This window comes from Schistocerca piceifrons, chromosome 4, assembly GCF_021461385.2.
Source record: "Schistocerca piceifrons isolate TAMUIC-IGC-003096 chromosome 4, iqSchPice1.1, whole genome shotgun sequence".
NCBI lineage: Eukaryota > Metazoa > Arthropoda > Insecta > Orthoptera > Acrididae > Schistocerca > Schistocerca piceifrons.
Window position 1 is genome coordinate 295169762 of NC_060141.1, and position 27808 is coordinate 295197569.

General features: G+C 41.6%; 1 protein-coding gene across 1 annotated transcript in view; it reads left to right on the plus strand.

The window, feature by feature from the left end:
- The window catches only part of LOC124794983 (ribosome-recycling factor, mitochondrial), a 65493-nt gene that overhangs the window by 16432 nt on the left and 21253 nt on the right, over positions 1-27808 (plus strand). Inside the window, exons 2-4 of the mRNA XM_047258726.1 lie at positions 11587-11831; positions 12408-12545; positions 26420-26630. Of these exons, the coding sequence (XP_047114682.1) occupies positions 11597-11831; positions 12408-12545; positions 26420-26630 (584 nt within the window). The 5' untranslated portion in view covers positions 11587-11596. The remainder of the gene's footprint in view (positions 1-11586; positions 11832-12407; positions 12546-26419; positions 26631-27808) is intronic.

Genomic DNA, 27808 nt, shown 5'->3' on the forward strand with positions numbered 1-27808 from the left:
TTTTTTCAAACATGGTCACACATGAGGCTCTACTTGCTATTTAAACAGTCTAGTTTCTTGTGCCCATTTTCCCCCACAGTAAGCACACGTAATTGCTACTTCTGGTGCAGTTCTTTGCCACATGATTATAATCCTGACACTTATTGCAGTGGTCTGTTTCTAGGTAATCCTTCACAACTATAACTTCAAAGCCTAAATATACCTTCTGCATGCTTAGAAGGGCTTTCCTCATGTTAGATCCAAACTGCAGTATGTAATGAACTACTTTCCTTTCTTTCAGTCTTGTTTGTTGTTGTGGTCTTCAGTCCTGAGACTAGTTTAATGCAGCTCTCCATGCTACTCTATCCTGTGCAAGCTTCTTCATTTCCCAGTACCTACTGCAACCTACATCCTTCTGAATCTGCTTAGTGTATTCATCTCTTGGTCTCCCCCTACGATTTTTACCCTCCACGCTGCCCTCCAATACTAAATTGGTGATCCCTTGATGCCTCAGAACATGTTCTACCAACCGATCCCTTCTTCTGGTCAAGTTGTGCCACAAACTCCTCTTCTCGCCAATCCTATTCAGTACCTCCTCATTAGTTATGTGATCTACCCATCTAATCTTCAGCATTCTTCTGTAGCACCACATTTCGAAAGCTTCTATTCTCTTCTTGTCCAAACTATTTACCGTCCATGTTTCACTTCCATACATGGCTACACTCCATACAAATACTTTCAGAAATGACTTCCTGACACTTAAATCTATACTCGATGTTAACAAATTTCTCTTCTTCAGAAACGCTTTCCTTGCCTTTGCCAGTCTACATTTTATATCCTCTCTACTTCGACCATCATCAGTTATTTTGCTCCTCAAACAGCAAAACTCCTTTACTACTTTAAGTGTCTCATTTCGTAATCTAATACCCTCAACATCACCCGACTTAATTCGACTACATTCCATTATCCTCGTTTTGCTTTTGTTGGTGTTCATCTTATATCTTCCCTTCAAGACACCATCCATTCCGTTCAACTGCTCTTCCAAGTCCTTTGCTGTCTCTGACAGAATTACAATGTCATCGGTGAACCTCAAAGTTTTTATTTCTTCTCCATGGATTTTAATACCTACTCCAAATTTTTCTTTTGTTTCCTTTACTGCTTGCTCAATATACAGATAGAATAACATTGGGGAGAGGCTACAACCCTGTCTTACTCCCTTCCCAACCACTGCTTCCCTTTCATGTCCCTCGACTCTTATAACTGCCATCTGGTTTCTGTACAAATTGTAAATAGCCTTTCGCTCCCTGTATTTTACCCCTGCCACCTTTAGAATTTGAAAGAGAATATTCCAGTCAACATCGTCAAAAGCTTTCTCTAAGTCTACAAATGCTAGAAACGTAGGTTTGCCTTTCCTTAATCTTTCTTCTAAGATCAGACGTAAGGTCAGTATTGCCTCACGTGTTCCAGTATTTCTACGGAATCCAAACTGATCTTCCCCGAGGTCGGCTTCTACTAGTTTTTCCATTCGTCTGTAAAGAATTCGTGTTAGTATTTTGCAGCTGTGGCTTATTAAACTGATTGTTCGGTAATTCTCACGTCTGTCAACACCTGCTTTCTTTGGGATTGGAATCATTATATTCTTCTTGAAGTCTGAGGGTATTTCGGCTGTTTCATACATCTTACTCAACACATGGTAGAGTTTTGTCAGGACTGGCTCTCCCAACGCCGTCAGTAGTTCCAATGGAATGTTGTCTACTCCGGGGGCCTCGTTTCGACTCAGGTCTTTCAGTGCTCTGTCAAACTCTTCACGCAGTATCGTATCTCCCATTTCATCTTCATCTACATCCTCTTCCATTTCCATAATATTGTCCTCAAGTCCCTTGTATAGACCCTCTATATACTCCTTCCACCTTTCTGCTTTCCCTTCTTTGCTTGGAACTGGGTTTCCATCTGAGCTCTTGATGTTCATACAAGTGGTTCTCTTATCTCCAAAGGTCTCTTTAATTTTCCTGTAGGCAGTATCTATCTTACCCCTAGTGAGATAAGCCTCTACATCCTTACATTTGTCCTCTAGCCATCCCTGCTTAGCCATTTTGCACTTCCTGTCGATCTCATTTTTGAAACGTTTGTATTCCTTTTTGCCTGCTTCATTTACTGCATTTTTATATTTTCTCCTTTCATCAATTAAATTCAGTATTTCTTCTGTTACCCAAGGATTTCTACTAGCCCTCGTCTTTTTACCTACTTGATCCTCTGCTGCCTTCACTACTTCATCCCTCAAAGCTACCCATTCTTCTTCTACTGTATTTCTTTCCCCCATTCCTGTCAATTGTTCCCTTATTCTCTCCCTGAAACTCTGTACAACCTCTGGTTCTTTCAGTTTATCCAGGTCCCATGTCCTTAAATTCCCACTTTTTTGCAGTTTCTTCAGTTTTAATCTACAGGTCATAACCAATAGATTGTGGTCAGAGTCCGCATCTGCCCCAGGAAATGTCTTACAATTTAAAACCTGGTTCCTAAATCTCTGTCTTACCATTATATAATCTATCTGATACCTTTTAGTATCTCCAGGGTTCTTCCATGTATACAACCTTCTATCATGATTCTTAAACAAAGTGTTAGCTATGATTAAGTTGTGCTCTGTGCAAAATTCTACCAGGCGGCTTCCTCTTTCATTTCTTAGCCCCAATCCATATTCACCTACTACGTTTCCTTCTCTCCCTTTTCCTACACTCGAATTCCAGTCACCCATGACTATTAAATTTTCATCTCCCTTCACTATCTGAATAATTTCTTTTATTTCATCATACATTTCTTCAATTTCTTCGTCATCTGCAGAGCTAGTTGGCATATAAACTTGTACTACTGTAGTAGGCGTGGGCTTCGTATCTATCTTGGCCACAATAATGCGTTCACTAAGCTGTTTGTAGTAGCTTACCCGCGTTCCTATTTTCCTATTCATTATTAAACCTACTCCTGCATTACCCCTATTTGACTTTGTGTTTATAACCCTGTAGTCACCTGACCAGAAGTCTTGTTCCTCCTGCCACCGAACTTCACTAATTCCCACTATATCTAACTTTAACCTATCCATTTCCCTTTTCAAATTTTCTAACCTACCTGCCCGATTAAGGGACCTGACATTCCACGCTCCGATCCGTAGAACGCCAGTTTTCTTTCTCCTGATAACGACATCCTCTTGAGTAATCCCCGCCCGGAGATCCGAATGGGGGACTATTTTACCTCCGGAATATTTTACCCAAGAGGACGCCATCATCATTTAATCATACAGTAAAGCTGCATGCCCTCGGGAAAAATTACGGCCGTAGTTTCCCCTTGCTTTCAGCCGTTTGCAGTACCAGCACAGCAAGGCCGTTTTGGTTATTGTTACAAGGTCAGATCAGTCAATCATCCAGACTGTTGCCCTTGCAACTACTGAAAAGGCTGCTGCCCCTCTTCAGGAACCACACGTTTGTCTGGCCTCTCAACAGATATCCCTCCGTTGTGGTTGTACCTACGGTACGGCTATCTGTATCGCTGAGGCATGCAAGCTTCCCCACCAACGGCAAGGTCCATGGTTCATGGGGGGGGCTTTCAGTCTTAAAGTTTTAGAATAAACTGTGAGTCTAAATGATCCTTTTCTAGTCCCCTTCAAAAATTTGCTCATATTCTATCTTTTTTAGTTGCTGCATGTCCACATCGGAAGGGACATTGTACATTATGAAGAGAGATTTTCTCTTTCATGGTAGGTTGCAAGTAAGTCTGTTACAGTTTAGTGTTAGTCATTAATTGTGCAGTATCATCTTCTGAAGTTGTTTCATCGATAACTCTGTTTTTAGTTTTACTCATCTGCTTTATTCAGATTTCCTTTTTTTTTTCGTGTTGACAGCAGCAGTTAATTTCTGCTGTACCACTATTGCATCATCATTTGTATGAGGCATTATAAAAGTACTGTTGCTCTGTTTCTTAATTGCTATGTTAATTTAGTTATTTACATTTGCTCATTCTTCGAGAGGAATGGCCCGTCAAGCTGTGGGAATAGCATAAGAAAATGTGGTTGTTTTCTGTAAATCAGATATCAGGTTCTCACTTTCCCATTGATGCAACATCTGTATTATGGTAGCTTGTTAAAATGTTCAGAAGGCAACTTTGTTCATTTCTTCTGTCATAGCTATGTTCTTAGGTCTGAAAGCTTCTACTCAATAAAGTTCATAATTTCCTCAAATATTTTGCCCACACTGGGTGTGTTCATTAAATCTTGCTCCCTCTCCATGTTATTTGCTGTGAGGAAGCTGATGATAGTGGGGGAAGTCACTCACCTCTCCGCTAGACACATCACCAGCCACGTTTCGTCAGTTGGGCCAGGTGCCGCCAGCAGTGGCAGTCTGCACTGGTTCAATGAAACCGCCAACTCGCCAAGTCTGCCCGCGTGTCACTGATGGTGCACCACCCCGCATTCATACAGTAGGCTACTGGTTGCATAGCCAGCCACCTGGTTTTGTCTAGCAGATGCTCTCAGCTTTAACTTTACACCTCCGCGCAGTCGTTGATTGTTGTTGAGGAGCTCTCACCATAGAAGACTGTGTGTTAACTCACTCATAGCACTGACAATTATATCACATCATCACTATTAACCACATGAGTATCATATTTTTGGGAATCGATGTTACACTTGTGGGCTTTCGATTGAGTTGTAGCCCAAAGAAACACACTCATTTCAGTAAGACTTGGTATATTTCATTACAGATGTCCACATTACAACAAATCGTTCAGCCAACTGCACAAGCAAGATGGCATGGCCATTAGGTTAAGAGAGTCAAAGAACTTCGGGTGGCAGAGATACGCTGTTCGTACTTGTCAATGCCACTCAGCCCCTCCCTCCCTCCCGCAGTGCGGAGTACGGTTTGAGTGCAGTGGAAGGGGGGCCGTGTCCGGCGGACAAAGTGGTGAGAGGGACAGCAGTGAAGTGATGGGGATGTCCATCTCCGGAGGTTGTTGCGGCAGGGACCACGCTGGAAGGTTGACGTGGAACTCCTGTAGGAAAGAGGCATCGGCCCACATGGGAGGATGGAGCAGTGTGGGGTGGGACTGTGTCCCCTGCATGATCGGCTGGCAGCATTCGAACTGTAACCCTCCCAAGGGGGATTACCATAGCTCGGAGGAGCGTTTGGTGGACCCCGTGCGGGAGCAGTCAGGAGCTGGCAGTTGACTGACGAACCGGGTCTGCGATCAGGTGGGGCAAGTTGCCTTGCAGCAGGATGAAGATGTGGTTGTTGTCGATGAGGATGATGACGTCCTCCACACATTTGGGCAGGAAATCAGTTTTGCAGAACCACTAGTGGAGGTCTGGGGGAGGAGGTAGAGAGAAAAGGCGAGCACCTGAGGAATGGCATTGATGGTGACACAGACACATGTTCAGGTGAGGGGTATGAGGGGTGCGGCAGCAGCTCTGAGTGGTCATAGCTTGAGTGCGAGTCCTCACTGCTGGGAGGCTGCATAACGTCGTCTGGCACGAAAGACGCTGAGTCGAGGTGTGCCAGTTTCATGTGGTGGAGAGAAACAGTGAGCGGCAAACCTTTAACCTGGATGTCCATCGTGTTAGTGATGGGGTTTATGACCTCGTATGGGTCTGAATACAGTGGGGCTCAGATGGTGTCATTGTGGAGAAAAACAAATTGCACGAAAGGAGAGCACGTAGGAGCAAGGGGGAGTATGGCTAAATGATGGGGGGGGGGGGGGGGGGGGGGAGGTCAGGTAAATGTTTGCAAAATGCGTTCGGATCCGGCTTACGAAGTCGGAAAGGAGGGTGTAATTGTTGGGGGAGGTAGGCTGTAACAGCTCCCCAGGGAGCACAGCGTTTTCACCATAGACAAACTCATTCATGTTGCCCTCGATATCTGGTTTGTGCGATGACTGTAGGCCGAGGAGTACCCACGGGAGGGCTTCGGTCCAAAGACTGTTGTGGCACCACAGCACTTGAAAGTGTGAGAGCAACCGTTCTACCAGTCCATTTGCTTGGGTGTGGAAGGCAGTCGTGTGGCATTTGTTGATGCCACACAGCTGGCAGATTTGGGCGAAGAGTGCTTATTGAAACTGCTAGCCCTGGTCAGTGGTGACGGTAGTGAGTCAGCCAAAGCAGGATATCCAGGAAGACACAAAAGCCTTAGCCATGGTTTGGGTGGTTATGTTGGTGAGAGGTACAGCCTCTACCCACCAAGATAAACGATTGGTGCAAAAAAGAATGTAACAGAAGCCCTCTGAGGGCAGAAGGGGGCTGATGAGGTCTAAGTGTACATGGTGAAAGTGGCCAGATGGAATGTTGAATTTGAGGAGAGGTGGAACAGTGTGCCTGGTGACTTTGTTGCGTTGGCAGGTGATGCAGTTCCAGGCCCAGGTCTGACAGTCACACATCATGTCAGGCCACACAAGTTGTTTGGACATGAGGTGTGACGATGACTTTATTCTGGGGTTTGCTAGAGAACGTAGTGCGTCAAACACTGAATGGCGGGGGGGTTGGGGATGAGGGCATGGAGAGTGCCAGTGGAGGGGTCGCACCAGACTCCTCTTGGATGCCTACGAATTTTGCTTTGGTGAAAGACAGCAAAGAGGGGTGCTGTTGAGAAGTGTGTATCCTCGTCCTGGTTCTGTAGGGGCATGAAGTTGGAAAGGTCGATGACCGTTGAGATGGTGCTGATAAGGGAAAGGAAATCTACAACGATGTCGCACCTTTGATATGGAGGATGTCAGTAGAGAACTGAGAGATGATATCTAAATGCTGAAAGTGACTGGTGGGAGGGTTGCGCTGGAGGTTGCATATGGCATCTACTACTGGTTTATGGTCAGTCAGGGTGTGGAAAGGTCAGCCCTCGACGTTGGGGCAGAAGTATTTCACCACCTCATAAACTGCTAAAAGTGTGTGGTCGAAGGCTGAGTATTTTTGTTGGACATGTCCAAGTTTCTACGAAAAGAACTGAAATGGCATGACCATGTCATTCTGGTGTTGTTGTAGGACCAAGCCTACCATGTAGTCACTGGCATCCATGGTGGTGAAGAGTTCAGCATCCGAGATTGGATGAGCAAGGGTGATAGTTCATGTGAGAGAGTCTTTGAGGGCTTGGAAGGCTGCGCGCATTGGTTCCGTCCGTGGAACGGGGCGCTTCCCTGAAGTTTGCTTGCCGGCGAGGGTGACCTGGGTGTTGGCTGAAGCAGGGAAATCATGACATTAGTAGATTATTGTTCTCAGGAACTGATGGAGCTCTTTGTATGTGGTAGGGAGTGGCATGCATAAGATTGATTGCACCTTCGATTCAGGGGGGTGTATACTGGCGGCCGAGACTGTGTACCCCAAGAATTGGACAGATTGTTGGTGCAGTTGCAGTTTGTCAGTGTTGATCTTGACTCCATTTGCTGAGAGAGTGTCCTTTACTATCGTGGTGTGGCGTTTGTGACCTTGCGCGGATTTGCTGAAGATCAGGATATTGTTGAGATATTCGAAACAGAAGTCGAACTGGAGCAAGAGAGAGTCAGTAAAGTGTTGCCACGTCTTGGTGGCGTTTTTTTAACCCGAATGTTATGAAATGTTACTCATACAAACCGACAGGGGTGATGATTGCCGTTTTTGGAATGTCTTTGGGTGCAACTTGCAACTGGGATTTGGTGATAAGCGCGTTCACAGTCCAGTAAGCTGAAAATTGGAGCACCTGTGGGAGGTGGATGAAGTCAGAAATGTTCAGTATAGGATAGCTGTCCATCACAGTTGTAGCATTCAAGTGTCTGTAATTGCCACACATATGAAAGGAGCCGTCCTGTTTACGGGTGAGGTGTATGGGTGACAACCAGTTACAATCAGAGGGCTGTGAAATTCCCGCCTCAAGAAGTTCCTGTATTTGCTGGTGAGCTGAGTGCAACTCAAGAATATTAAGGTGGCGAGCCTTGTGGCAAAAACGTGGGCCCTCGGACGTGATGATGTGATGAACAGTTCTGTTTGTGATGGTGGAAACTGAATGTCCGATGACAGTGTGTGGGCGGGGCGTGGTGTCAGTTGATTTATTAGGGGCGCATGGCTTGGAAGCAGCGTAGTTGTCTGCTCAAGAGGGGAGTGGCAGTGACAAAGTTACATTTTTGGTATGTTTACGCTGGTGCGGATGGCAGTTTGCGAGTGCCGAGCATGAGGCTACATATGAGCGGTGCGCGTAGAGGCTGTCTGTTGTCCATAGTGCGTTAGAGAGGCGCACTCGGTGGTAGCGGTGCTGCTGGCGTGCATGGAGCTATGGAGCGAGCCATGCGAGGTTGCATGAGAGGGGGGAATGTTTATCAACTTGCTAGGCAGGCACGTGTGTTGGGGTGGGGGCGTGGTTGGAGCCCGGACGGCTGGATTGTGCGAGTGTCAGTTTTCAAAATAGGTGAGAGAGACGTTGAGTGGAACACACTGTGTGGTTGAGACTGGAGTCACATGAGATAGGTGTGATGTTGCCAACCTGTGTGAGCTGTCAGGTGCGGTAGATGAAGGCTCGGGTGTCGGTGCTGTCAAGCGGTGCGATTTCATGGTGATCACGGCAAACTCGTCCTCAGCGGGTGCAATGCAGTTTTTCAAAACGGCTTTCTCACATTGGAGGGCATGTGTCTTGGCACTTTCCTCCAGGACGTGATTCAGAAGTCCTGCTTGCAAGAGCCACAGACTGATGCATTAAACAGGTAACAGCATTTACGCTCGGAGCAGGTGGCAGAACATGGTCACATGGGATGTGAGTTGGAGGTGTGGTGAAACAGAGAACCTTGAACAACATTTGGAGACTGGTGGTGGTGTGATAAGAAGTCAATTCCCAGGATTGGTTTTGCAATACCCGCCACATGGAAGATCCAGGGGAGGGAGAGGCCATTAGAGAGGCGGAGCTGAAGCTCGACGGAGCCCAAGGTCTGGAGTGTAGATGAGTTCATGGCTCGCAGGAGAGAGTATGTGCATGTGAGGGGGCATGTGACCATCGATTTAGGTATGATTGAGATGTAAGTGCTGGTGTCCACGAGGAAGTTGCGACTCGAAGAATAGTCTTTGACTTAAAGGCGACCATTCAACGGAACAGAGCCATGGACAGACTGTAGTATGGTTTGGCGCTTATCGGACAATTGGGTTTTCAGATGCTTGCACAGGGGGGCGGCATTTTTTTTTTCGTTATCGCCAGATATGGTGTGGCATCAACAGTCAGTGCATGTTGGGAAATGAGGGGGCCGATCATCCTCTATGTGTTTGGGTTTGTACACTGGGGTGGTCGGCGCAGGCGTGATATGCAGTGTATGCAGTGGCTCCACTGGGCAGAGAGTGAGCGTGCTGGGTGCCAGGTGGCTCAGCAGTCTGGGGGACGGAGCATGGCCTGCCCCTGCCTACAGCTGGATGAGCTATCAGAGCAGGAGTGCCAACCTGTTGCATGAGCTCCAGCTGGTGTGTGAGTGAATACACATGGTCAGCCATCCACAGACGCAAGCCAATGGATTCCAGGGCATGGGGAAGGAAATGAACCTGGAGATCTGTTGGTTGTTTCGACAACCACAGCGACCACTGGGTTTCATCCAGCATTATCTGCTGCTGACTGGGAGGCATAGCCAGTTCTGTATCTGAGTCCTTTGTATCACTCTTGATGTGGATGCTGGACTGGTGTGGTCAACAGAGATGGCATTGCGGAGGGTGTGAGCGAGCAGTTTGTCGAAGCAGTTGACAACAGCACTGAAGCAATAAGAAATGATGCTGTAGAACTGTCTGATGCAATGTTCGCAGTGCGAAAATTTGACACGGAAGGCATTGCGGGTGCCATGTGAAAAGCGGGCAGGTGAACGGATGCAGCCAAAACCCCCTGCAAGCTTACTTGCGGTGGCAGGGTGGGAGGGAGAGTGGACATGCGTGGAGCAACATAATAAATGTTTCCACTGGGCTGTTGACATGACACGCCAGAGCATGTTTGGAGGGGCGGAAACCTCAATTAGTGTCACTATGTGGCACATTGTTCACAACAGGTGGGGGCCTGTAAAGTGTACTGAGGGGCTGAACGGTCACTGGGGCCGGAAACTGGCCTGGAAATGTTCATAATATACACTGGGCATTGTCCACTTTGTAAACCGATGAAGCAGTGAAGCATTTGGGCATCACGAGAGCATGATCGGTACAAGTGGCCTCTCCTGACAAAGGTGAGGTTGCACACGGCACTGTTGTAATGGTTGCCTGGGTGGCCGGTGTCTGACAGTACTGTGTGCATGAAATGCAGTATCCACATCAGCTTGATGAAATGTAGGAACTTTGCTCTCCTTGTTATCGTTTTTGTAATGCACGTGTTGATGCTCACTCGCTGGAGAGGCAAAGCCTGAGTCTGCAGTCACATGTTGCTTTGTCAAGTGGCGAAAGTCTTAAGGCGACAAACCTGCAGGAAACGTGTTGTAGAATCCAGGTGGTGATGAAGTGATGAAATATCCCATTTTAGGTGCAGGAGCTTCGATATTCACATGCTGTGCGGCAGGATACATGACCAAGTGGAATGAATGAAGGCGTAAACAATGCCAGTGCGGTAGACACAAAAATACTTGCAATACAAGGAAGCAGCGCGCGAATTCTTACCCAGGGTCACTACTGTGTGATTTTGGTTGTGTTGTAGCCCAAGGAAACACACTCATTTCTGTAAGACTCGGTGTGTTTCATTACAGACGTCCACATTACAACAATTCTTACAGGGAACTGCACAAGCAAGATGGCGTGGCTGTTAGGTTAACAGAGTCAAAGAACTTGCAATGATGGAGATTGTCATTCATACTTGTCGACACCACACACTGCAACTGTCAAAGCCACAATCTTGCACTTCTCAGCACTGATGGCAACACCGCTCTCACCATCGTGTCACTACATATTGCATGAATCTGTGACCTGCCAGGTTGAATAAAGGAGCAGAATAGGACCACAGCTGGCTGGTTCCATTGTGTCCAGTGCTAATGTTTCTCTAAATGACTGTGGCCATCTGCTTAACAGTGATCCTCACATACAGAACTTGGTTTTGTGTGGATTACTGGTTTGGCTGACTTTACTAATATGCTTTATTCTTGACCAAATCTGAACATAATTACTAATAAGGTCTTGGCAGTGTGTGTACTGTATCTGTGTGCACTTTGCAAAATAAAGAGTGTCATCTGAATGACACAAGAGTGACAACAAGAGCTTACGACCTTACAGTGTTTTAAAATGGGTACAGCAGTTTTGGAAATACTAAGACTGTTATAACAAGTGAAACAGGGTTACTGGTTTTCACATTCTTGTGTTTGGTAAACCAGTGTTAATTGTGGGGAAGATGATGTCAGCAATTAGTGTTCCATTCAACGAGGTTTTGATATGTTTTAAAATCTAATACTAATCATTTGAAGGATTTGTTTTTGCTTTGGAGAAAATTTATTGTATGAAGACTGTTTTCAAACAGAGCCAGTGTAGCTTTTAACTGTAGTGAAACTAAGTGATGATTTTTTTAAAATTGTTTCTCTCCTTTGAAGCTTGAATGTGTAGAGATGTACATCATGTATTTTATGTCAGATGTTATCAGTTCTTTTAAAACATAGTGAGAACATATATTATGATTACAGATTGTCTGTTATGAGGTGGACATGCATGATGTTGGCTTCAGGCTTCTTCCATGGGAGACGTCTAGGATCATTTTTGAGTTTGCCACATAAGTTACAACAAATGGCTGCATATAATTCCTATTGGCCAGTTATGCGATTTTGCAGCATACCAGTGATACAAAACCACTCCTTGCCTCTGTGTTGCATAAATTTTGTGCCGTTCAGAGGCTATGCTAAAGGAAAAGACAAGAAGAAAGAGAAGAAAGGTGACAAAATTTCAATGTTCATTCTGCAATTTATGTCATATAATGTAACATTTGCAAATTGTCAACTGCTTCAGTAGTCTTTTTGAAGTATGTATCATATAACATATACTTTGCAAAGTAGAGAGAGAAAAGTATTATATTAGAAGTGTGCAGAACTTTACATGACTTTTATACCTGTCTCTGGCAAAGATTAAAGTTTAAAATTTAATTGCTGCTGTGTTTGAAAAGAAAGAGAAATATTTATATTTATTTTTATGAAGAATGGAGAATTTTTGTGTATTAAACAAAAAAAATTAAATGGGATAGAATGAAAAATTATGATTTTAATTAAAAGAACATTCTTGAGCATGTGTGTCATTTTATTTCATATGTATTTTGAGTCGGAAACTACATAGACTTATTTAATTAACATTTGTGCCCAGTAAAAATAATATTGCCTTGAATATACTACTAAGAAATTTCCTTCCTCATTTCCCATATATTTCTAATTACCAGTCTTTGCTTACTAATTGAAGGTACCTTCTGTATTCATCTATTATACTGGATGAATCAAATATGCTACAAATATATTTCTAGGAAAGAAAAAGATTGAAATTAATGAGACCATGTTGGGAGAAATTGTAGATGTTGAAAGTATGAAAGCTCAGATGAAGAAAGCAGTAGATACTCTGAAGGATGAGTATATTAAGAATCTCTCTCTTCGTTCAACAACAGGTAACATAGTTTTTATTTGTTTATTTTTTCCACAGTATGACTTTGATGTTATGTAATTTAACTTAGCAACATGTATTCTTGTTTCATTTAAGGAATCGTTTTTAAGTAATTTTTCTAATGTAGATAACTAAATGCTTAATTGATGAGGGCCTGAAGGTGAAGATTAGTGAGTCCCAGTTATTGACATTTCATGCGTTAAATTCTCATCACACCAATGTGGGTAATTTCTGACCAATACAATTTCAGTTAAAATTAAGGTGGTTTACCCATCGAAGATTCATGTACACAACCTGAATTTACAGTTACCTGTTGTTCTTTCTGTTATGTGGGTGACATATTTCGTCATCTGGCTCCATGGAATGGACAAACTCCTTGACTTCCTTACACATTTGAACTCCATACATCCCAACATTAAATTCACTATGGATACCGAAGCAGAAGGAAAATAACAATTCCTGGACATCATAGTCAAGAGAAGAGCTGATGGCACCCTGGGCCACGGCATGTATTGGAAGAAAATGCGCGCTGATCTGTATTTACATGCAGATGGTTGCCACCAACCTTTGCAGAGAGATGGGGCACTAAAAATACTAGTACACGGTGCAAACACCATCTCAGATGCAGAGATTCTGCTCCAGGAACTGGAACACCTCAGAATAGTATTTTGGAAAAACGGGTACCCAGAATGAAAAATTAGGCACACTCTGTGTCCCACCACAACAGTACAACCTATGGAGATGGAAGAAGTCATGGAGTAAGAGGTGCCTACTGCCTTTATATCACACACTGGAGAATTATTGGAAAAAATTGAATGCATGTTGAAATATCACCCAATAAAACTATCTTTTGCCCGGCCAATAAAACATGACCATTATTTTGTAGGATCAAAGATGATCTCAGGTTTGTGGAAGATCAGCGTATACCAGATTCATGTCAGTATCGAAAGACATGAATTCGACAGACAGTGTGAACTGTTGAAGATCATTGCCAAGAACATCAGAGACACACTCGACTGATGTATCCTGACAAGGCAGTTGTTGCAGAACACTGTTTGTCTGCGAATCATGGGATAGTTTATGAGGGGGTGTCAAAAAATTAGAATTATTTTTTAAAAGCTATATATTTTCAATTTTTTTTTTACAAAACAGCCTTCTCTCTCTCTCTCTATTCGTTTAGTCGGTTCTGACTCTTCGTGACCCCATGAACCAAATCACGCCACTTTTTCCTGTCTTGCACTTTCTCCTGTAGGCCTTCCAGGTTGGAACCCATTGCTTCTGTGATGCCATCGATCCATCTCATCCTCTGACGTCTTCTTCTAGTTCCTTCAATCTTCCCCAGCATTAAGGTTTTTTCCAGCGAGGCATGCCTTCGCATTGTGTGTCCAAAGTAGGTCAGCTTTTGTTTTAAAATCAGACCTTCCAGGGAGAAATCTGGTTTTATTTGATTCAATATTGATCTGTTGGTTCTCTTTGCAGTCCATGGAACTCTAAGAAGTTTCCTCCAACACCACAATTCGAAGGAGTCAATTCTTTGCCATTCAGCCTTTCTAATGGTCCAGGTCTCACATCCATACATCACAATTGGAAAGACCATAGCCCTCACAATACGGATCTTTGTTGCTAGTGTTATATCTCTGGACCTAATAACCTTGTCAAGGTTTGACATCGCCTGTCTACCGAGCAACAGGCGTCTCCGGATTTCATGGCTGCAGTCGCCATCATCAGAGATCTGGGAACCAAGATAACTGAATGTGGTCACTACCTCCATGGTTTCTCCTGCTATATCCCACGAATTGGTAGGTGTAGTTGCCATAATTTTCGTTTTCTTCACATTCCGCCTAAGACTGGCCTTTTCACTTTCGTCTTTCACCTTCAGCAAGTGTGTTCTCAATTCTTCCTCATTTTCTGCCAACAGGATCGTATCATCCACGTACCTGAGGTGGTTTACATTTATTCCAGCTATTTTAATTCCTGTTTCTCCTTCATCTAGCCTCGCATTCCTCATAACATGTTCTGCATACAGATTGAATAAGTACGGTGACAGTATGCAGCCTTGCCGGACCCCTTTCTGAATCTTTATCCATTTCGTTGTTCCATACATAGTTCTCACCGTGGCTTCTTGGTCAAGGTATAAACTCCGTATCAGATGAATGAGGTGATCTGGTACACCCATGTTTTTCAGTACGTTTCATAATTTGTTGTGATCAACACAGTCAAAGGCTTTGGCGTAGTCAATAAAGCAGAGGTACACATCTCTCTGGAATTCTCTTGCTTTTTCCATAATCCACCAAATGTTAGCAATTTGATCTCTAGTTCCTCTTCCTTTCCTAAATCCAGCTTGTTCTTCTGGTAGCTCTCGATCTAGATATTGGCGAAATCTATTTTGTAAGATTTTCAACATAACTTTGCTAGCATGTGAAATAAGTGCGATTGTTCGGTAATCTGAGCATTCTTTAGAACTTCTCTTCTTTGGAATGGGGATGAATACTGATCTTTTCCAGTCTTCTGGCCACTGCTGCGTGATCCATATTTTTTGACATATTGAGTGCAGCACTTTCACTGCATCCTTTCCAGTGACTTTAAACAATTCTGCTGGTATTTCATCATGTCCACTAGTTTTGTTATCAGCCATATTTTCAAGGGCCACTGGATTTCGCTCTCCAAAATATCTGGCTCTAGTTCTAAATTAACATTAACATCAGCAGTAGGAGCCCCGTCATTATGCAGTTCTTTCTTGTATAGGTCTTCTACATATTCTGCCCATCTTTCCTTAACATCCTCTGCTTCACTCAGATCTTTTCCGTTTCTATCTTTTATCATTCCAATTTTTACCTGGAATTTTCCTTTAATTTCTCTACTTTTCTTATAAAGATCTCTTGTTTTCCCCATTCCGTTATTATCTTCAACTTCCTTGCACTGTTCATTAAAGAATATATTATTATCTCTTCTAGCTAATTTCTGAAAATCTTTATTTAATTCAAACATAGCTGATCTATCCCCCTTGATTTTTGCTTTCCTCATGTCCTTCAAAAGACTCTCTATTACAACTAATACATTTGTCCCACCAATGCTTCCACTGTTCAAAATGTTTTTTTGTAGTCATCTTTAGAAATGGCTGACAGCTTCTCTCTCGTTTCTTTCTTGACTTCAAAAATGTTGTCAAATCGGTGTCCTTTCATGCCCCTTTTCGTGTGTGGAAATAAGAAAAAGTTGCACGGACCCAGGTCAGGCAAGTAAGTTGCATGGGGCAATGGGACCATGTCATTTTTAGCCAAAAACTGTCTAACAGAGATAGGACTGTGTGTGCCGGTATGTTGTTGTGATGGAAGAACCAATCTCCTGTCTGCCCAAATCTTCCATTAAAATTCTTCACCGACTCGAGCTCCAAGATGCACTAATCTCTGACAGTTGATCAATTATCTTTGAGCTCAAGCTCTCAAATTTTTTCAATATTTTCATAAATTCATGCAGTTGATGGATGTCAAGAATGAGGTTTGTCGTCAGTCGATGTGTCACCATTTTTAAATGGAACAAACCACTTGTATACTTGACTTTTTCCCATAGTGACATCTTGGTAAGCTCTCTTCGATGTTAAAACAGTTTCCGGAGCATTTTCACCGAGTAGAAAACAAAATTTCACAGCTGCACGTTGTTCACTTAAACTTGCCATCATGAAAAATGAAACAATCATTGCAGATGAACAGAACAAGTCAGGTCAACAATGCAGGCCTGAACTGGCAGTGAGTTGCGCTATAGATGCCTAGTGGCAGAAATGCGTACTACACAAGCTCTGCCCACAGCAATGTTATTCCTTTCTTTCTTTCTTTCTTTCTTTTTTTCTTTTTCTAAATAATGGGATGGCGTTTTTAGAGAGGCCATAGACATTTGCACCAGGAATGATCTCATCAACCGAGAGTGTGGCTATAATCTTAGCAAGGGTTGGGAACCAGCACTGAGCTTAATTAAGAAGACTGTCAACAAACAAGTGGACAGAGCACCAACATCAATGCTACTACAGATGCTGACGCTAGTATCTCTGCAACCGTTGACATGTGCTGCAAGTGAAGACCACAGGGGGAACGGCTTGTGGGCAGAGGGGATATAAGACAGCTGAACAACGCCCTCAGGAGCTCAGTTTGTCAACATACTTGATAATGGCAACATGTCTTATCACTGAAATATTGTGTCTGTTGGACACATGAGCCTACAGTACACTTGGGGACTGTTCGGTCAACAAATATGCCAGGAGGAACTGAAGAATCGTACCTTAATTGAATCATACCTTAATTTTGTGTGTAGCTTGTACTTCCTTAACCAGCTGTCAAAGATAGTCTCTAATCAAAAATTAATAATGGTACCTGTATATTATGGGACAATGTATCCTCTGCTTACTGTGGGATTCCATTATGGGGCTTTGCATCAGAAATACACTTAACCTGAATATTTCCATTGCAGATAAGGGCAATGAGAGTTATCGAGTAGGTCATAGAGGGTATTGCTATGAAGTGTTCATAAAGCTTGAATACTTATGTTTGTAAGGCATAAATTTTAACAATATATTTGTTACACTTTTTAATGGCCAGAAAAATGGAGCAAATAAGTGTAGTGATTTACACACACACACACACACACACACACACACACACATACATGACGACAGTCTCTAGCTGCCAAGGCCAGATTATCTGGCCAGCAGCTAGAGACAGTGGTCGCGTGTGTGTGTGTGTGTGTGTGTGTGTGTGTGTGTGTTGCATTAGCTTGAGTGTGTGTGTGTGTGGTGTCCAATCCAGGAGGCGGCCCTGAAACCAAGAGCTTACTTATTTAGCAGTCTTTTTGTTGTGTCTGTGTGCAACTTGAAATCTCCACTATATGGTAAGTAGCAATCTTTCCTTTTCATAATATTATCATTACAGTCCTTCAAAGAATTTTAGAGGAAATTCTTATTTATTACATGATTCAGCCTGTTTTATGAATTGGTTTGAAGCACTTGAATATGAACTGTAATAAATATATAAAGTACACATAAGATGCTGTATTTTTTAAACATTTATATTCCAAGTGTAATTGTGGTACTAATATTATGTCTGATGTGTGTAAAAGCTGGTAGGTTTGATGACTCCATAAAAAAAGGGGGGGAAATATTTTGTGATGCTGAGATGTTCTTTGGTATTAGTAATCAAGCAACAGTTAAGCATTAATTATTTTCAAAAAGTAAGTAAGGGCATGTTTCACAATATAGTGTGTACATTGATTCGTGTTCTTGTGTTTCTAATCTTCTTAGATTGTAGTAAGTTTACTTGCCATTTGTTTTGAATCAAACACTGTCTGATCCATCCTTTCTCTTCATCTATTCATATTTTCCCATTGGAACTTCATCTGTACTGCAGGCATATCTTTCATGTCAGTTAGCTTTATCCTTTGCAACTACTCTTATAATTATTATAAAACTTTTGATAGTTGTGTGTGTATTCTTAATGTTACTTGCAGCTTCCCTTACTATTTAACCCTGTGCCTTATTTCTCAATGCCCATGTTCTCTACCAACAGTTTTACCCTTAACCATCTAAACCTACACACAACTTACACTTTTATTGGCCCACATTCATACAGCTACATATATATTCCACAAGCCACCATACTGTGAATGGCAGAGGGTACATGGTAGTCATTCCCTGTCCTGTTTTACTCGCAAATGGAGTGAGGGGAAAATGACTGTATGCTATCACATGAGCCCTGATTTCTCGTATCTTGTCTTTTGTGTATCTAAACAAGATGTATTATAGTGGCAGAGGGATTGTTCTGCAGTGTATCACAAATACTGATTCTCTAAACTTTCTTAGTACTGTTTCACAAAAAGAATGTCTTTTTCCCCATGCGAATTCCCATTTGAGTTCACAGAACATTTCTGTAATTCTTCCAATTTGGCCTAAGCTACCAGTAACAAATCTAGTAGCAGGCCTTTGAAGTTATGTGCTCATTCCATTTCATGATGTTTGCAGTGTTACCACTAGATATTTAATCATCATGACTGTGTCGAGCAGCGTTGCTGGTAACCTCACTGGTGAGCACCCTTAAGTTCCTTCTTCCTCAAGCAACACACCACTAATATTATATTCAAACATTACTGGATAGTTTTTTGTGCTCACCTGGATTACCTTACATTTTCCCACATTTAGAGCAAGCTGCCATTCATCACACAAAACAGAAATTATGTCCAAGTCATCCTGTGTCTTCCTACAGTAACTAACGATGATACAATGATACTTTTCTGTACACTACAGTATAATCAGAAAACAGTTCCAGATTGCTGCGCACCCTATCTACAAAACTATATTTTTTAAATTTCTGGTACAAGTGTTTTGTATACGTAATTTATTTTATAGCAAGGCAGCATTTGTGGCTCACTTTTGCTGCCAAACAATAGATCACTTCTGAATTTCGTTGTATATCAACACAGATAAACATGCATTTTTGAGAATTTTCGGAAGCTACCATTGTCTTCTGCATAATCAAATTTGTTGTAAATCAGTGTGCTTGATTTAGTTACTGTAGCAGATATTCTAAACAACATATTGTATTAAGTCTAGCTTTCCCCCTAAAGAGAAGAAGCCCTATATATTATCTACTTTTATTGAGTTTGCTAATATTTATAATTACTCTCAAAAAGTTTTAGGAAACTAGCAATTTTTTTCTGTTGCCCTAATAGAATTCTCATTTTGTGCAGTTGCTTAATTTCTTAAAGGGAACTAGCAGTTTTTTAGCTCAACAGATTCATAGGTAATCAGCAGACTTAATTTAAAGTTATTTGTTCACGGTCCTGTAGTACATTGCGCCAGCTAAAATGCAGCTGTACTATGAATGCTGTTCTTGAACACAGAATGAGTTGGTTGATATTTGTAAGCAGCTGGAAATCACCCTGACTAGTGTCAGATGATTGGCAGTTGCTGTGTATTGTTTGTTGGAAGAGTTCCTGAAGTTGTGTACCGGTACCAAAGATACCTCAAGTACTATCCTGTCTCCGCTGCAGAAAATGTTGGATCTGTCATTACTTATCTACTCGTCTGTGAGTGGCATTTCGATGGTAGAGGTAGGCATCCTGTATGGCATGGATGGGGACTATGTTGCTGTATCAATCCCCAAACCAACAAATTTGAGGTGCTGTCTTTCTTTGAAATTGAGCCCGTTTTGTCTGGTGCCAAGAGGAGACAAATGCAAAAGAGTGGGCGCTATTAACCATTATCAGTTCAAACAAATGGTGAATGGTCATATCCCTGGTACAGAAAGCTGGTCAAAACCTGAAATTGATAGCAATGAGATTTTTGGGGAAACCTTAAGGGTATATTGAAGGGATAGGCAAATAGGAAATGGAGGTGGTGTATTTGTCACAGTAGACAAAAAACTCAGATCCATCAAGATAGAAACTGAAGCTGCATGTGAGATTGTTTGTTCAAGACTCAGTATCAGGGTGGGCAGGAAATGATAATTTGATCATTCTGTTGCCCACCAGACTCATCTCCTGATGTAACTGAAAACTTTTGAGGAAACCTCAGTTCACTTATGCGGTTCCCCAGTCATACTGTAATCATCAGTGGAGACTTTAATCCTCCAACAATCAGTTGGGGAAATTACAGTTTTGTTAGTGGTGGGTGTGATAAGACATCCTATGAAACTTTACTAAATTCCTTCTCTGAAATATTGAGCGAGGTGGCGCAGTGGTTAGCACACTGGACTCGCATTCGGGAGGACAATGGTTCAATCCCACGTCCGGCCATCCTGATTTAGGTTTTCCATGATTTCCCTAAATCTCCCCAGGCAAATGGTGGGCTGGTTCCTTTGAAAGGGCATGGCCGGCTTCCTTCCCCGTCCTTCCCTAATCCTTCCCCAAACAGCCCAACCCCTTCTCTGAAAACTACCTAGAGCAGATAATTCGCAACCCTACTCTTGATGGAAGTAAATTGGATCTAATTGTGACAAATAGACCTGATATCTTTGACGACATTCACATTGAAATTGGTATCAGTGTCCATGATGCAGCTGTGGCAACAATGATTACTGGAGTACAAAGGACGACTAAAACAAGGAGAAAGATATATATGCTCAGTAAAGTAGATAAAATATCAGTAGTGTCATAGCTCAATGGGGAGCATAGGGCAGGAGAATGTAGACGAACTATGGCTCAAGTTTAAAAGAATAATTGACCATGCACTGGATAGACATGTACGCAGTAGAACAGTTCATAATGGGAGGAACCCTCCGTGGTGTACAGTCACTGAAAAGAAACTTCTACGGAAACAGTGATTACTACATAATAGGTGTAAAACAAAGCATAGGGCTATAGATAGAGAGATGCTGAATGAAACATATTTGACTGTCAAGAGAGTAATGCGTGAAGCCTTAAGTGACTATCGTAGCAGAATATTGTCAAATGATCTTTCATGAAACCCAAAGAAATTCTGGTGGTATGTGAAGACTGTTAATGGCACCAAAGTTAGTGTCCAGTCCCTAGCAAATGAGACAGAAACTGAAGTTGAGGATAGCAAAGCAAAAACTGAAATGCTTAACTCTTTTTCAAATGTTCCTCTGCAAAGGAAAACCCAGCAGAAATGCCCCAATTTAGTCATTGTACCACTGCAAAGATTAGTAAAATCAGTATTGATGTTAGTGATGCTGAGAAACAGCTGAAACTGTTAAAACTGAACAAAGCTCTAGGGTCTATTAGAAATTCTTTTTGGAAATCAGATTTTATACCAAACTTGCAGTTGAATTAGCCTCTCATCTAAATATAATCTATTGTAGATCTCTTGAACTTGTAGATCTCTTGAACAGAAAATAGTGCGCAGTTCTTGGAACACGTGTCTGCAAGGAGTGTGGTAGAAGTGGTCCACAAAACTACCCTCCAGTATCCTTGACATCAATTTGTTGTAGAATGTTAGAACATATTCTGAGCTCAAACATAATGAGGTATCTCAAACAGAATGACCTCCTCTGTGACAACCAACATGGATTCTTAAAACATCAGTCATGTAAAATTCAACTCCTACTTTTCTCACACGACACATTAAAAGCTTTGGATCAAGCCAGGCAGGTGGATGCAGTATATCTTGATTTCCAAAAAGAATTTGAGTCAGTACCAAACCGATGCTTATTATCAAAAGTACAATCTTATGGGGGATCAAGTGAAATTTGTGACTGGATTGAGGACTTTTCCACAGGGAGGACGCAGCATGTCATCTTGGATGGAGAGTCATTGTCAGATGTAGAAGTAATTTTGGGTGTGCCCAGGAAAGTATGTTGGGACCCATGCTGTTCATGTTGTATATTAATGACCATCCAGATAATATTAATAATAACCTGAGACTTTTTGGAGATGATGCAGTTGTCTATAATGATGTACTATCCGAATGAAACTGCCTTAATATTCACTCAGATCTTGATAAGTTTCAAAATGGTGAAAGGCTGGCAGCTTGCTTTAATGTTCAAAAATGTAAAATTCTGCACTTCATAAAGAGGAAAACCGTAGTATCCTATGACTATAATGTCAATTAGTCTGTTGGAATTGGCCAACTCATACAAATATGTGGGTGTAACACAATGTGGCCATATGAAATGGAATGATCACATAGGCTGAGTCATGGAAAGCAGGTGGTAGACTTTGTTTTAGTGGTAGAGTACTGGGAAGTGCAATCAGTCTACAAAGGAGATTGCATAAAAATCACTCTTGCGACCAGGTCTAGAATATTGCTCAATTGTGTGGGACCCACACTGAATCGGACCAACAGGGGATATGGAATATATACAGAGAAGGGCAGCATGAATGGTCACACGTTTGTTTAATCAATGGGAGAGTGTCAGGGAGACACTGAAGAAACTAAACTGGCAACTCTTAAAGATAGATGTAAACTATCCCAATAAAGTCTACTAACAAAGTTTCAAGAACTGATTTTAAGGGATGACTGCAGGAACATACTACAACCCCCTACATATCATTCACATAGGGACTGTGAGGATAAGATTAGAATAATTACAGCATACACAGAGGCACTCAAACTCTCGTTCTTCCCATGATCCATACATGAATGGTACGGGAAGAAACCCTAATAACTGGTACAATGGGATTTACGCTCTGCTGTGCAGTTCACAGTGGTTTGCAGAGTATAGATGTAGATCTGACATGTTGTTTATGTTTATAGAGAACAAGAACAGTCCTATGTCATGTCCTTGGGGCGCTCCTGATGATCCTTCTGTTTCCAGAGAACACTCGCTGCCCAGGATGACACTTTGGGTTCTATTACTTAAAAAGTGTTTGTGCTACTCACATATCTGAGAACTTATTCTGCATGCTAGGATCTTTGCAAAAATTCTGCAGTGTTGCACTGTGTCAGACATGATCTGAAAATCTATGAATAAGGGGTGTGTGGCGATCAAATGATGATATTTTCCTTGGGATTCTCAGAAACATGTTTCACTAACAAATTACAGTGGAAGTTATTGTATGCTTCATATATCAATCTTTTTGTAGACGCAAAAATATCTGCTAAATTTTGCATGTCGACATTTCTACATTCTTTTTTGAACTGACAGTCCATCAATCCATTTTCTCAGCTTATACCAAATTTTGTCTTTAAACTGCCATGGTTCTCTAAAGCAACAATCAGTTTAAATTTTAACCACAGTTCTTCGAAGCCCGTCATACTGGAACGAAAAGAGATCTATTCAGTGCCTAAGTAGAATGCTAACAACTTCATATCTGCTCTTTCCAGCATAGAAACTCTCCTGGAGTTTGTGATGGCTGTATTCACTTTAGTAACCATGGTTGCTATGGTGAGATCACGATCACTAGTCTCTGCACTGACAGTGTCAATAAGTTCAGGCCTGTTTGTAGCTATAAGGTCTAAAATGTTTTGTGTGTGGTTTATCCCAGTAGTTGTGAAAGACAGTTTTCAAAAAAAGTGTTCAGAACTTTTACCTAAGAATATCTGTCCATGCCACATGCATCAAATCCATAGACATCCCAGTATATACAGTAGGTGAATGTTGCCTCCAATTAATATTGCGTGATCAGGGCCTGTCTTTTCTACTGAATGTAGGCATTCTTTGAATAATTCTACAACTGTTACAGAGTAACTGGGTGGCCGATAAAAAACAAATTGGATTATGAATATGAGCTCATATAGGGTGGTTATGCCAGGATGACTTCACAGCCAAACTCTATTTCAGCTTTTGACACACGCAATAGTTTTGTTGACTGCTATGAACACTATCCCTCCTATGATATCTAAACTGTCATTTCTACATATGTTCCATTCCTTGTTAAATATTTCTGAGCTTTTTAATTCAGGTTTCATTAGCACTTGGTTCTCAGTATGATTTGAGTATGACAATTTCCCTGGAGGACAGTAAATTCAGGGGCATTGGTGCTAGTGCTTTATCAACTTAATATTAAAATCTTGACATTTGAGCTGTCTCTGCTTTGTATTGTGCTCTGTGCATTTTGAAATATTGAGTGGAAAATGTGCATCAGAGAACCTAGCCTTTTAAAAAGTTGAAACCCTTTAGTTCACAAACTACATGTTCCAAAATAAAGTTGAAGAAAGCTGTAGAACAGTTTCTTCTGATCAGTTTTGGTAGTGTGGTTTTCTGTATGCCATATCAAACAGATTATAATGGGATTCAACTGCTAGTCAATGTTTACGGTTGTAGATCTAAACTGTCAATGACATCTTCCCCTCACGTATTCAGGAGCTTCAGCTTGTTACTGGAAGCAGTAAATAAATTATCCAGAATGCTGTCTAATGTACTTTTGTGACAGATATTCAGATTCCATGAAGGATAGACGAAGTTAGCTTGCTGTATGTGATAGTACAGAAATTATACAAAAGAATTAGGTTTAGTCGCATCAGTTTCTTGCTGAAAAGCATATACCACATGGATTAAAACATTTTGCTCTGTAGAAGATTCTCATTGTTTGCGATAAGTCAGTGACTCAAAGGATACTTCCTGACAGACTTACAGGTGACACATGTCTGTAGAAAGAAATATGAGAAAATTTGTTCCTAATTACAGATCCACCTCACTCTTACTTGTGTTTTCCAAAAGTTAAGTCATTGCAGAACTTGTAGTGCTTGGAGAATTTCCACGTAAATTCTAGAACCACTTGGCCTTCCTCCGTCTAGAACCCATCGTATTTTTAATATAAGTGTGAGAGAGACGAATCTGGCCTACTGCGCATTGCATGTTTGTGTGTGCAGGTCTAAAAAAAGTCATGAGCAAAATGTGGATGCGGCGGCCGAACGGCAGTCGACAAGTACCTGCTGTATGATCCATAGAGTTTCAGTGTATGTGTAGAGAAGAGCCTGTGCTATTCTCTGCTGGTTTAGTGACTGTGATGATTGTTAAGAAAAAATGAAGAAATGAGATTAGACTTCCAGTTAATTCATGTCTTGGACTTGCTGGAGGCAAGACATATTTTATGATATGTTTGTAGATGAGACATGGTTGTTAAGCCAGCTCTTTTCTAAATGGACTTAAATCTGTTTCTAATGTGAGATGATACGAGTTACTTACGAGAAGTTAAATGTTTATGTGCGAAGTGTGAATTTTGTTCTTATGAAGCTCAAATGTACCAATAGTCATTGAAAAGTATTCTTCGAGTACCAAATTGTTTCGCAAGTGGTAAGAGAGTCTTCAAGGTTCCTGTGACTAGCATCATTCTTTGGAAAAGAAGTTTATAGAGATCCCAGAAGCTGGCTATCCAGATAAGAAGATCAGGTGTATACACCAAGTAAGTCGACTCGTATAAGCGATGTGGGAAGGTTGGATTTCAACTTCACACATTCTTGTCGTCAAAAACCATTAGAAGCTGTTGCCTCAGACAATAATGCTCATTGTAAACGAGTCACTATCCTTATGGTATGTAGAATATCACTGTAGCCTTGGAGATACTAAGCCACTACCAGTAGATAATCTGCAACTATTGATTATAACTGAGCAGGCAGCAGCTTTCCTATAATTTGGCCATATTTACTTTACTAGGTGCAGGTAATCTATAGGGGTTTAATGATACATTATTGTTAAAGCAGTTTCTGACAGTTGCTTCACTATTTTAATATGGAGCTTGACTTATTCTGCATTGGTAAATGTTCTGCTTTATGATAGGATCTACAGAATACGATGTATGGGTGACATGGTTGTTGTGGTGCCACTCACCTTCTCTCTGTCATCTTAAAGTGCTAGAGGGGCATAACATTTTGCAATAGAGGTGAAAACTCAAGGAAAGTAGAGACCGAGTGGTGTCACACTCATAGGTGTCTGTGATTGTATAAGGCACATTTGTAAACTGATTGATGTATGGAAGTCCCTGTCTCATTACAGTACTTGCTATTCATTTTAATTGTCAAGTACCCTATAAAAATGCAGAATAGTAGTGAAACTAGTTCTGTCAAATATATAAAATATTCTGGAAAATTACAAAGAGACAGAATAGCTGGGCGGTACTTATCTTCAAGATACCTGTCCTGTCATCTTTATTTCCTATTGTCCTTGTTGCAGATAGGTCCATTCCATCCTGGGGTCTGAGTGATCTTTCCTTCTTTTTAACCTTCCCCAACCTATCTCAACCTCCCTGACAAAGCATTTAATAGCTCCAAAAGCTGGGAATAGTTCCATCTATTTTCAATGTGTTTATTGGCAATCCTGGAATTTTTCTCCTGGAGGTAAGTAAAGGGCCATCATTTTATAGTTTTCATAGCAAATTTGTGTATTAAATATTTTGAATAATTTATGTTACCAAGTGTCAAATTGATTCTACTTTGTTCAAACTCGAGGAATAGTTTCAGTTGAGCTGTTTAATATCTATGATTTCATGTTAATATTCCAGGTTCAATTGAGTCACTCAAAGTACGATTCGAAGGAAAGGATTTCACATTGCAGGAACTTGCACAAGTTATCAGGAAGAACCCAAAAACTGTAATTATTGATGTTTCAACATTTCCTCAGGCCATTCCGTCAGTGCTTCAGTCAATACAGAAGTCGGGGATGAATCTCAATCCACAGCAAGATGGAACAACGCTGTACATTCCTGTTCCAGTGTAAGAACTTAGCTTTTTTGTTGTTCTTTCCATCATTGTTGATACTATGACTTTTACATTGCTTCCATAACAGAAGGGCTGTCAAAAATAGCTCCACTTATTGATCATACTGGCTTTCTGCATGAAAACTCACATGCATATAGGCAAGGGAAGAAGATACTCATGGTTTTTTATTTATTAAGTTCAAAAAGTTCAGAAATTGAGCCCTATGTCTGTCAATTACCAACTGAACCCATTTAGAGTATGTATGTTTGACCTCATGTCAGCGGTTGAAGTTATTTTTAAACATTTGATGTTTGTAATGTTTGTGTCCACGTTACATGGAAACTTGTAGGGGTGAATTTGGAATTGATCTCTTATTTCTTGTGTCACAATCAGTTACATTACCAACAAAAATACAGAATCAGTGGACAGAATTTCTATTGAATACTGCTTGTGATGCCATAGGAACTGTACTGTAGAAATGAGGGGATGCCTGATGAGACATTGTTACAACACCAATTATTGGATGGGGGGGGGGGGGGGGGAGAGAGAGAGAGAGAGAGAGAGAGAGAGAGAGAGAGAGAGAGAGAGAGAGAGAGAGAGAGAGAGAGGAGGGGGTATCTGGCGAGAAAGGGGCTAGGAATTGTGGTTTGGGGGGAGGGGACAAAAATATACTTTCTGTGTAGGATGGAACAACTTTTGATCATTAGAGCAGGGTTATGCAAAGTGACAGGGGGAAGCTCTGCCACCCCAGTAACAAAAGAAATGGGATCTATGGGAACACCAACCACTAGTCAAATTAAAAGAGGTATGCAGAGTCAACAAATGCAGTCATTACTGCCTCATAACTCAATATACAGGACAACAAATGAAGTGCACAATTCCCCAGTGACACAGTAGCCACTACTGTGCTTTGCAAGTTTGATTATACACTGAAGCGCCAAAGAAACTGGTATTGGCATGTATATTCAAGTACAGGCAGAATATGGCACGTGGTCGGCAACAGCTATATAAGATAACAAGTGTCTGGCACGGTTGTTAGATCAGTTACTGCTGCTACAGTAGCAGGTTATCAATATTTAAGTGAGTTTGAACTTGGTGTTAAAGTCGACGTATGAGCGATGGAACACAGCATCTCCAAGGTAGCAGTGAAGTGGGGATTTTCCGTTTGACCATTTCACGAGTGTACTGTGAAA